The sequence below is a fragment of the Heloderma suspectum genome, chromosome 13, assembly GCF_057233095.1.
Source record: "Heloderma suspectum isolate Gila_16-S chromosome 13, 16-S_ref, whole genome shotgun sequence".
Classification (NCBI taxonomy): domain Eukaryota; kingdom Metazoa; phylum Chordata; class Lepidosauria; order Squamata; family Helodermatidae; genus Heloderma; species Heloderma suspectum.
In genome coordinates this window covers 6,605,378-6,617,630 of record NC_139470.1, presented here as the reverse complement: position 1 = coordinate 6,617,630, position 12,253 = coordinate 6,605,378, and the positions used below count along the sequence as shown (strand labels likewise).

The 12,253-nt window shown below is 46.2% G+C and overlaps 1 protein-coding gene across 2 annotated transcripts in view; it reads left to right on the top strand.

The window, feature by feature from the left end:
• Positions 1 to 12,253, top strand: part of RILPL1 (Rab interacting lysosomal protein like 1) — a 30,145-nt gene that overhangs the window by 11,707 nt on the left and 6,185 nt on the right. For both annotated transcript variants that reach the window (XM_084820097.1, XM_084820098.1), the window contains exons 4-6: positions 792 to 1,010; positions 8,333 to 8,508; positions 10,810 to 10,902. In XM_084820097.1, the coding sequence (XP_084676223.1) occupies positions 792 to 1,010; positions 8,333 to 8,508; positions 10,810 to 10,902 (488 nt within the window). The remainder of the gene's footprint in view (positions 1 to 791; positions 1,011 to 8,332; positions 8,509 to 10,809; positions 10,903 to 12,253) is intronic.

Below are 12,253 nucleotides of genomic sequence, written 5' to 3'. Positions count from 1 at the left end.
GGTCTTGGCAGCAATGAATAATTTGACCTTAAAAATAGTTCCTGAAATACAGATTTCTTTCCAGGTCACTTGACCAGCAGCCTGTTTCCTTATATACATACACACACACATGAACGGACTCGGCTTTGCATGGGTTAGAGTAGTCCTTCGTTTCATGCAGCAAAACCTTAAAGCAAACTGACGCAGCTGTCAGAGCTGGACACGTTATCTGAGTGATGGCATGCCTGGGGGCACCCGTAGGCATGGCTCTTGCCATGGTAAATCATAGAATCATAGCATAGTAGGGTTGGAAGGGGCTTATAAGATCATCAGGTCCCCTAAATCCCTATAGCCCTCTGAGGGAGGGGTTTGTGAGAGGGGGCTGCCCCACAGTAGGGAAGAGCCTTATAACTCTGTCTCTTGGCCTGCTAATCTCCCCTGGCTTCAAACTCTATGGACTGCAAAGCAATGTGCTGATCAAGAAAGTCCGCCCACTAGCGACTGAAGATGTTAGTGCAGGTTTCAACCACATGGACACATTGGTATTAATTAAAATTAATTAATATATTAAAAAAAAAATAACCCTGAAGTGTACACCCCGTAGGTCCCCTTAGCATGCATGCCAAGGTTCGGGTGTCTAGCTTTCATGGTCTTGACACTGTGCCACTGACTGATGGATGGACAGGCATCCATCAGATATGCATCTTCTTTTGTTATATATAAAATAAAAATGGAGCGTTTTGTAATTTAATTGTGGTGGCTTCTCAGTTGCTTCCTTTGCTCCTCTCTCTCTCTCTCATGCTCTCTTGCAGCTTCAGCAACAGCAAAACAGGCTGATGAAAATTAATCATGACCTTCGCCACAGAATCACCGTTGTGGAGGCTCAAGGGAAAGCCTTGATTGAGCAGAAAGTGGAGTTGGAGGCATATCTACAGACCAAGGAGCAGGAGATGGGAGCGCTGAGGGCTGAGCTGGGAAAACTCAGAGACAAAGTCCAGGGTGAGCCTAGCCAAAATGGAGAAGAAGTTCAGGTAGGCGGAACTTTTGTTACCTATAAATTGAAAACAAAACTGTCAATTTGGGGTATTGTTTATTGCAATTATATTCCATCCTTTCCCCAAGGACCTCAATATGGTATTCTTGGTTCTTTCACCCCACAACTCACTTTGTCTTCACAACAACCCTGTGAGGTAGGTTAGGCTGAGAAAGCGTTAAGTGGCCAAAGGTTGGCCAATGAGCCAGGGGTGACTTGCACCACCTGAGGCAAGCGGACAAACCCAGCTCCTCTCTTCTTCTCTCTGTTCTGCCTTTTTAATTGCTTTTGCCAGTGTGTTATCATTGACATTGTGGGCGCTCCTGGCATTTCTGGGGCCTTCTCACCCTCAATACCACACTCAGAGAAAGGGGTCCTTCCTCAGAGAGAGGCATTGTGAGTGAGGTGGCCCTGGAAAGTGCCTGTGCCACCACCGCTTTGCCACAATGCTGGCAAATACTGTTTAAAATTTGAAGCTGTATTTGCTACCGTTGTGGCAAAATGGCGGCAGGGGTGCTCTGTGGGGCCCCTTCGCCCATGACTCCTTCCTCAGAGCAAGGTATGATGGGTATTCTGGAGTGCCCTGCTGGAGTGTCACTAGCCACTTCTCCACGGTGGCAAATACCGTTCAAACAGATCAGAGGTGACAATGGGGATGTTGCTGGCCAGGGACTCAGACACTGTTGGGAAGAGAGCAAAGATGCGGAATGCTGCAAGAATCAAGGGAGTCAGATGGTACTGGGGCAAGTGGCTGCTTCTCTCAGCACCGGCTGAACATCCTTCTCCATGTTGAGAGAAGCGCAGAACTCCTCTCAGCATGGAGAAAAGCTCAAATGTGCGAGTTAGCGGGGCTGGATGACATCAGTGGCCTGGCCACAGCTACTTATATCATCCGGCCCATGGAGGGCCTGTGGGGGAGGACATCCAGCCCCCCATCCCAGTCTTGTTCTGCAACCTCCTGGTGGGCTTCCTGTATGCATCTGGTTGTCCGCTGTGGGAATTGGGATGGTGAACTACATGGACCTTTTTGGTCAGATCCAGCAGTGCTGTACAAGAAACTGCAAATAATTTGAGTGTTTGATATTATCCCTTGTACAGTTTATATTTTATTTGAGGGAGGGGGAAAAAACCCACAGAAGCAACACAGGATCTATTTTGAGATCAGATTTGGCTGCATCTCAGTGGATAAACTGGAATGCATCCCGTGGGCTGGAATTGAATCTTGTACTCCCCTCCCCTCCCCTCCCCTCCCCTCCCCACCCATGCAGTGCAATTTTTGGTTTTTAAATACACAAGCTCATTTGATATGCCCGACCTTCTGCACTGCTGCAGAGATTAAGAGGACTGGAAAACGTCTCTGCCTCTCTTGTTCATGTCTGAGCCTCTCAAAAGTTGGCACTGAACTTGGATGTACTTGTTACTGGCAAATGGAAGCCTAGGGCAGAAAAGCAAAAGTGGCAATCGCTGAAGACCACAAAGTGTGAATCGTGGTCTTTCAGGAGCATTATGAGAGATGGAAAAAACTACTAGAACCACATATACACAAAATGCAGGGTTGTTTGTATTCATTATCCTTCTCTCCATTCTCCCAAATCCAAATTCCGTAACCAGGGTGCAGAACAAATTATATGACTATAGATATTTATGTGTACTAATCCTGCTTCGATGTTTTCCTATGTTCACATTGCTTTATTTGTTTTTTTTAATAAGGAAGCAGATGATGTGTAGGAATGGGTTCAAGAGAAGTTTCAGCATAATGTTGAGGACTAGGAGCTTGGTTTAACCCCCCACACACACACAGATTTGACTCTGGATTCTACCTGAAGGATCCCTTGCCTGAGCCAAGCCTATACTTTTTCCCTAATAATTCAGGGGTTTGATCATTCAGGGGTTTGACCTGGGGTAGGAGGAGCCTAGAGTAACTTTTTTCCAGAATACAGTGGCTTAGGACACAATCCTATGCATGTTTAGGCAGAAAAAAGTCCTACAACTCCCAGCATGCACCAGCCAGCCATGCTTTTTCTGTCTAAACTTGCATAGGATTGCGCCCTAAATTTGTATGACGTTAGACGGAAATGTTACACGGCTAAGTTGTGTTGGTTACATGATACTGTGATTAAACTATAGCTGAAACTTTGTTATTGGGCACAACCCATAACATCCTTGGGGGGGGGGCGTCTTTTGTTACTGTGTTATTGTTTTTAAAACAAGCCTCTAGCTCTCAAGGTTACAGAGTTAGGCTCAAAAATATAATTAGTGCCTGGTGAAATCTCAAGAAGCCAGAAAGTGAGGGACCTGGAGAGCAAACAGGATTTTAAGGAGTTTGAGGGGAAGAGGATTTTTTTTGCCTTGATTCGTTCTTTGCCTTTCCCTATAATGAACAGAAGCAGAATATATTCTGTGAATTCATCCCATTGAATTACTTGGCATAATGTATTAATTTTATTTATTTGTTGCATTTATATCCTGCCTTCCCTTCAAGGAGACATACATGGCTCTCTTCTCCCCTCCCCCTTTTATCCTCAGAACTACCTTGCGAGGTAGGTTAGGCTGAGAGAGAGAGTGGTTTGCACAAGGTCACCTGATGAGCTTCATGGCTGAGTGGAGATTGGAACCTGGGGTTCGAAAGTCCCAGTCTAACCACTACACCACATTGTCTCTCCACTTATGCAGATCACAGAATTCGGGTTTTCTCTGTGCTGAATCTTAAAATTAAGTTCCTTTAATGAAGTGCTGGATACCCCTAGTCCTGTGTCTGCTCAAAGTGTATTTTTTTCCTTTCAATTTTACCCTTGCTGCTGCTTCGTTCATTATATTCTCTAGAAAATGTTCCTGTTCCAGGGATTTAAATAGATCTACTATTTTGCCAACAACAGATAATTGCCCATTTTTGTCCTTTTGTTAGTTTAGTGTCAGTATTAAATCTGCAGGGCTCCCTAGAAACTGGAATATACTAATATCATTAACCAATGGTGCTGGTGTGTGTATCAAGTGATGTAGTTTGCAAAATAAAAATGAGGAGGCATTTTAAACCTCTTGTGGATGTGGTGAAGAGATAATCCCACCCATCCCCAGTTCTCTTTCTGTTTACTTTCCCTGTAACAAAGACTGGATTCCCAACCTTCCCCTGTTTTATGTAAGCCAGAATAATTATTCATGTTTAGTTGTGGAATATGTGCACTCTCCAGAAGTGTTGGACTGGAAATTATGGGACTAGCTGTCCAACCCATCTGGAGGGCACCAGGTTGGGGAAGACTGATGTATTCCCTTCAAAGCTCACCTTTTCCATCTTCAACCTGGCACCCCCCCAGATGTTTTGGACTACAACTCCCATCAGCCCCACCAGCATGGCCCACTGTTGGGGTTGATGGGAATTGTAGTCTGAAACAGCTGGAGGGCGCCAGGTTGGGAAAATCTATGACCGTGCCTCCCACTCTCTCTCCCCCTCACTCCTTTTCATCTGTTGTCTCTCTTACAAGTCTATTAGATTTGTAACCCCCTTGGGGCAGGGGCCTGTGCCTTTTCAGTGATTAATGTGCATAGGTGGTATTTCAATAAATAACAAATTGAACCACTCTTTCAAGGGACCAGACTGGGCAGGACACTAAATGTGCCTTTGCATTTAATGTGCAGGTTTTTTTGTAAGAAATGGAAATCACATCAGCTGTTAACACAACCGGATCAGGCCTTGCGAGCGGAAACTAACCTTTTCCTACCCTGCTGTGGTTCTGACGGAAATCCCCCCTCTGATGCTGACATTTTCTTTGAGGGAGAGAATGCCCCCTTGGCACTAACCCATAGCACGGGGTAGGGGAAGTGGTGTGCTCCGGATGTTTTGAGAGTTGGCCTGTGACAGGTAGCACCTCCCCTCCAAAGAAAGCCTGATGCCCCAGAGTGGCCTGAGTGCAGGGCCAGTATCACCTGCCAGGGGCCCAGTGACAAGAGCCCCCTTGAGTTGCTCCTCCTCTTCACCATGGCAACCTGCCTGTTCACCTGCCTCTCGCTCTGGCCCAGACAATGGTGGTGGTGAGAAGGAGGAGCAGGAGATGCCGCGGCCCCCTTGCTCTCTGCCTGTCAAGCAAGCAAGTGGCAGCAACGATGAGAAAGAGAATGAGGTTGAGCAATAGCAGCTAATGACCCTGCTAGTGAGAAGGTCGACTCACTGAGGGAGGGGGCCCATTAAGGGTGTCTTGCTTAAGGAGGAAGTCTTGAGGGGGCCGTCAGAAACCTGGAGACGGCACTGCCTGAGTTGTCCACTTCTAAATCTGGCCTTGGATTGGCAAAGTCCTTTATACCATGGGTGGGAAAGCTCAGGCCTTTCTGAGCAAATGTGGGGCAAATGTGGCCTTCCTGGGGGGCAAGTGTGGCCCTCCAGGGTTCCCCAAATGGTCACACCCATCCAGATTGGTTCAAGGCACCCAGAGGGGCTAAAACCAGCAAGGTACGTACAGGTAAGGACCTGACAAGTCAGGTCAAGCCTGGGCAAAGCAAGACCTGTCTGGTTTAAGGGTGCTGAAAAGCCAGGCAAGTTAGACCAGGCAGGGTCTTCCAGGACCTTGGCCAGCACCCAGTTAGCTGAGATTCGAGCAAGGAGAGCTGTTGACTCAGCAATAGCCAAAGGCTTTCTGGAGCCTTATAAAGGCCAGCAGCTCAAGACCTGCCGTTAACTCCACCCCCTCAGAGAAGGCGTTTCTTTCTTAAAGGGCTACTGCCTGATTTGTAGCCACTGGCTCCTATGGGGTGGGGGTGGTGAGGGCTGCGATGGGGGAGTGTCTTCTGCACCGGAGGAGTCCGGTAGAGGCACATGCTCTGGTCAGGGAGGCCCTGGCCTAGTGAGGACTGGATTCATGGAGGGAGTCTTCTCTGCCTCAGAGTCCTCTTTGGAGCCAGAGGACAGGTCAAGGCCGGGGAACATGACAACGCTGCTTCCACTGGCTCCATCCCTTTTCCCAAACCACCGATAATGTGGTGTATATTTTGTCTTTTTGGACACACCCCTTTGCCTTTGGTCCCACCCACCACTGGATTTTGACCCCCACAAGCTTCTCCCTTGGCCTGAAAGAGCCCCCCTCCTGCCGGCTTTATCCTGCGTGCCTCTTTCACAGTGGCTGACATTGAAAGATGTGTCAATAGGTTCCTCTATCGAATCTATAACATGATGCTATTTCACCGGATGCTTTGGGCCCCTCTCCCAAGGGTGGGGAGATCAATTCATTTTTCTTGATAGATGTGAGCGTGGTCTGTCAGACTGACTTTACCATGGGGAAGTCCTGACTTCTGTCCGTGGTGCTGTGCAGTGCCTATACTGGGCTCACTGCCAGGAAGCCAGCATCTGTTTGTCTCCATACCCTGGAGAGGAGAATGGTTGCTTTCTTTTGTCGTTTTCGACGTTTCTCGGTTTCAGGGCGATGGCGCCTCTTCTCGTTAGAGCCGTTCCCAGCTTTCTCTGCCGAAGAAGAAGAGGTTAGGCTGTAATTACAGGCTCAGGCAGTGAAATGAAATAATCACACACTTGTCACCACCAGTTCCAGACAGTTGGCTTGAGTTGTCCGTTGGCTGTGTCCCCTTTCTGTCTTGGCTGACTCAGTACGGCTTGTGGTGGAAAAGCCGGTTCCTCCCAAGGGGGAAGAACCATGTTAAAGCAAGCTGGTTTGGTTCAAGGATACATTTGTAAAGGCCCGGAAAAAAGGAAATAAAATAAAAATGGGGGGAGGGACTCATTGTTTTCCCAGGGGCTTTTTTTGTCCATGGAAAAAAAACAAAATCCCCACCCCTGCATTTTTCAGTTTTTCTCCCCAGTTTTTTTTTTCAGGCCTTTATATCTCTATTAAAGGAGCAGAACTTTGGTTCACCATGTTTTTGCAAATTTTTTATAGGTCTCTGGCCCTACAAAAGGCTCTGTCTTGGCATAAAGTTAGTATTGAGGGTGCATCCTGACGGAGGGTTCCTAGCACTACTAACTTAGAAGGCATCAGGCAGCTATTCCATCTTTTTCTCCTTAACAGATCTTCTGCAGTAAGAAAAAAGATGGAAGAAGCAGTGGGAAAACATGGGAGGTTTTGAGGAGGAGAACACAACTGGAACCCCCCCCAAATTCTGAGAATGAGGTGATGGTACCATAAAAGCCACACCTGGAAGCACCCCTGGATTTTGCAGTGTAACGTATGGGTGGACCAGCTTATCCCATACATCTCTTGCAACTAGGGTGCTTGCTTGTGAATTGCAAAAAAAGAGGACATGCTTCACCAAAAAAGAAGAAACTTATTTGCTTAAAATGTGCATATGCTGATTTATATCTATAAATGCAAATTTGGAAATTATTATTACAGTTGAGATAGAAATATAGTACATCTCCCTATAGTGTGAAAGACTGCGACCAGGTGACCCGTGTGCTTGCCTGTTGAGTCTGCTGTCCAGGTGCTCTCGATGGGCAGCTTCGAGGCCCTTTAGGTCTTCCTTCTGATGGTTGTTTGTCTTTAAACCCGACTTGGATTGGACACCTCTTGAAATAGAGGATGCCTCCGAAATAGTCCACTGGAAGCCCTCCAAAGAGAGGGCTGTCCTCTATAAAAGAGAACCCATGGCCACCGTATGCAACAGCCTGCATTTTTGCGGTGTACAATACTTCTTTCTGTTTTTGTTTGTTTAAGATTTGATGTCTCTGCTTAAGATGCAAGGTGGGTTACTTCTCTCTCGCAAACAGACCTGGGTTTGCACGGGTTGGAACATGATACAGCAATGCCTTAAAGCAAAGTTACGCAGCTGTCAGAATTGGACAGATTGTGCCTGCCCCGTCTGAGTGAAGCCTCAGCTGTTGGCACCGCTAGGCACAGCCCCTGCCATGGTGCACCCCTATCACCCCCTGAGGGAGGGGTCTGTCCACTCCATTTCCCCGGGGGGGCTGCCCCACAACAGAGCGGAGAGGGCAGGTGTGCAGTTTTATCCCCTGGCCTGTTAATCAGCCCAGACTTCAAACTGTATGGACGACAAAGCGATGTGCTGATTAGAAAAGTCTGCCCCTAGAGGCTGAAGATGTTACTGTAGGCTTCAACCACATGGACACATTAAAATTAATTAAAATTAATTAATGCATTTCAAAAACGAAATAACCCTGAGGTGAACACCCCCTTAGTATGCATGCCAAGACTCAGATGTCCAGGTTTTATGGTTTTGGCGCTATGGTGCTGACAGAAAGACAGACAGACACGCATTGTCTTATTATTATACTTTATTAAGATGACGAGCCTTTTCGATGGCAAATCAATCTTTAAGTCAGACCCAGGCCAAAGTGTTAACTCACTGCTCCGTTCGTTCCTTCAGGCAGAAGAACCAAACCATGATGAATACATCTCAGAGTCAGAGAGGATGGCCATGGATTCGAAAGATCCCAACCGTCCCAGGTTTACTTTGCAAGAGCTGCGGGACGTTTTGCATGAGAGAAACGAACTGAAGTCTAAAGTTTTTTTGCTGCAGGAGGAGCTCCTGTATTATAAGAGGTATGCTGTGGCTTTCCTTTTTTATCCCTTGCAGCCTGATCCTATGCAGAGTTAAGCAGGCCGAAGCGGCTTTGATTTCAGTGGGATTGAGCTGCAGTCCAGCGCTCGCTTATCTGCAGGGACACCACTGGACTCAGGCTGCATGTCTGCTCTAGCTAGAAGGAGTGAAACTGTCTTGGTTTAGAGGCCAGGTTTACTTCAAGTTGACTAGATCCACTTTTAAATTATCCAGCGGGCCATTGCCATAGGAGCGGAGAGAGCCAGGAATAATTCGGCTCCGTTCACTTGCTTTTTTAGTTCTCATTTAAAAAAAAAAAATCTCTACCCCTTTTCTTTTTGGAGTTATAAGGAAGGATGCACAGCCAGTAATTTCCTTGACTGATTAGTGAGACATAAACCTGCTCCCATCTTAGAATATAGGAAGCTGCCTTCTCTCAGGTCAGATTGTTCTCTGTTAAGGCCAGAATGGTCTATTCCAGCTTTCTCCAACCTGGTGCCTTCCAGAGGTATTGGACTACAACTCCTAGCATCCCCCAGACAGCCTTTTGGGGGGAAAGCTGGTCTGCCCTGACTGTCAGCAGTACTCTGGTGTTTTGGGCAGGGAGTCTTCCCTGTTACTTGCTTCCTGATCCCTTTTTTAAAAACTGGAGGTGCCAGGGATTGAACCAGGGAGATCAAACTTGGCAGGTACTCCACTACCAGATTAGAGCCTCCTCCCCTCCCCCCTTTCTGGCTAATGAGTGCCAGGAACTTAGCATGATTGACAAACACTTCGGACGTTTTTTATTTTAATGAAAGAACTTAAAAAAAATTTTTTTTGCAAATACAACAATAACAAACAATTGTATTCTTATTATAGTTGGAATTGTTTTTAATAGTGTATTTTAGATGTGATCTGTACTGTTACTGCAGTTGACATTGTTTTTAACAGTGTAGTTGGAATGATTTGTAATATTTATGAGTGAACTGCTTAGGGATTTTATTATATTAAGTAGTATGTAAATATTACTAATGAATGAATGAATTTTTTAAAAAGGGCAGTGTGGGGGGGGAAACCACATGAAATAACTTAAAACCATATGTCCCCAACCTGGTGCCTGCCAGAGGGTTTGGACTACAACTCTCATCATTCCTGACCATTGGCTACACTAGCCAGGGCTGATGGGACTTGCAGTCCAAAGCCTCTGGAGGTCAAAAGGTTGGGCAAGGCTACCTTAAAGCATATTCAGGTTGATGTTTTTGCTGTTTCACATCTGATGTCTCTCCCCCACCCCACCCCCTGGGCATTCCCAGGCCCAGCTCATTGCAAAGACCAGTTCATTGCAAACATTCTAGCTGCAAGGCTACCAGTGCTCGGCATTTCCTGGTCGCCTTTTGTCACACTGGGATGTATTTTGTTTATTTAAAATATTTCTGGGCCATCTTTCAGGGCAGAAGCCCTCCCGAGATGGCATACTGCAATAAAACACATAAAACCAGTATGACAGTAAGAATGATAAAAACATAATACAAACAGTGAGAACACAGTAAAACCAACAACAAAAACAGCGACAACAGCAATCATATTAAGAGGAAGCCAGAGTAAAATAATATGTTTTCAAGGCCTTCTTAAAAGCCTTCCATGAGGGAGCACGGTGGACCCCCAATGGCACCTTATTCCAGAGGCATACAGAGATTCCAGTATCAATATTCCCCAGCAGAGGTATACTCTCTCTCCATTCTGTGAGTGTGTGTGTGTGTGTGTGTGTGTGTGAGAGAGATTGAGAGAAAGTGAGAGAGAGAGAGAGAGATCCTATAAGACAAGTGTGCAAAACCTCTTTCAGGCCAAGGGCCAAATTACATTTCGGAGAAGCTTTTGGGGGCCACATTCCGTTGGTGGGCAAGGCCAAAGGCAAAAGAGGTGGGACCAAAAATACCAGTACATTTTTATGTAAAGCTCTTACTGCCAGACCAGTAACCAAGGAGAGGCATTTCCGCCTTTTAGAATGGGGAGAAAAACTGCACAAAACCCAGGAAACCACCAAACAATTGGTGGTTGTGGTAAAGGGGGTGGGCCCAGGGGAAGGAGGCGCAGCTCTCTGGCATTTTTTTGTTTTTGGCCCTGCCTCCTGGTCTAAGGGTGCAATCCTGCGCATATTTAAACAGAAAAAAGGCTCACAACTCCCAACATGCCCCAACCATGGCATGCTGGGAGTTGTAGGCCTTTTCTTTTCTGTCTAAACATGCATAGGATTGTGGCGTAAGAGAATTTGGTATACAACATGTACATGTGTTATCTTCTGTTTTGTTTTGTTTTTTAAGTGATGAGGCTGACGAAGAAACAAGGCCCCCCCAGTCCACAACCATAATTAATTCAAAGCCATCCACTCAGCAAGAATCTGGAATCAAACGGCTGTAAGTGATATCTTCTTTCAAGGGTGTTTCTAGACATGGGGAACTTACTGTACTGTGCTTTGTGGGTGCTTTTAAACAAAAACTTCTGATAAATAATTTGGCTCAGCAACCTCCATTATATATGCTTTGCATAACCTTCTAATGCCACAAAACCCACTCTTTTATATAGCAGTTTGGACTCATTCCGTCACATTCTTTCACTGTATCTTTCCCACTTCAGCAGCTACCAGTTCCCATTTTACTCTGTTGATCCAGATTTTACACAGTTTTCTCAGACTGTTTTTCTATGAGAGTCTGCTAGAATGTTTCTCCTTGACCTACTTACCTTTTCCAAAGGCAGTGACTTTTTTTAATGTGGTTGTGGGGGGAAGCAAGCAGTCAGGTGATGCGATTCCCTTTCCTGCTCTGCCTTGCATTCTAAAGTGGTACAGTCCTACCAAGGCCGTACCATATCTCTAGTTCCCGTGCTCTACTGCAGGCATCCCCAACCTGGTGGCCTCCTGTTGTTTTGGACTACAGCTCCCATCATCGCTGACCATTGGCCACACTAGGTGATGCTGATGGGAGTTGTAGTCCAAAACATCTGGAGGGTACCCTGTTGGGAAAGGCTGCCCTACTTTAATTAAAGCTGTAAACAAGCCTAGGCATGTGTAACTGAAGCAATTGCATATATTCCTTTCTTCTGTAGTTTCCCCTGTGTTGAATTAGACATTGTAAGTTCCTCAGGGCAGGGATCTGTCCACTTGCACTTTGTAAAGAACCATGCACACTGATGGTGCAATAGTACTAATAAATTAACAACAACATGCATTTTCTGAATGTAGGTCATCCCGTACTGTTTCACATGAAAACAGAAGATAACAACAGAATATACTGGCACAAAGTCCTGATGCTCTAACGCAAAACCAGCTAGTGCCAGGTGGTGCATGGATGTTGATACAAAGGAATGTAGGGAACTGCCTTATGGGACCCTGGGTCTATCTAGTCCAGTACTGTCAACACTGACAGGCAGCAGCGGCTCTCCAGGGTTTCAGGCAGGGTTTTTCCCAGCCCTACTTGGAGATCCCGGGGATCAAACCTGGGACCTGTGGCATACAAAGCAGGGGCTCTACCACTGAGCCACAGCCCAACCACTCTTCCCCAAACCTCTTTCTGGGGGAAGAAAAGAATGCTGTTATCTGAGGCAGCCAAATCCAAACTGAAATAAGAAAAGGGTTTTGCTACACTACATCCTTGTAATAAATCCCCGTGGTGTTCTCTCTTTTTTTCCTGTTGTTTTCTCCTGTTGACACTGCAGTGGTAGCATGAGGTAAAAAAGATGGATGTGGCGGACCAAAGGAGCAAAGTGAAT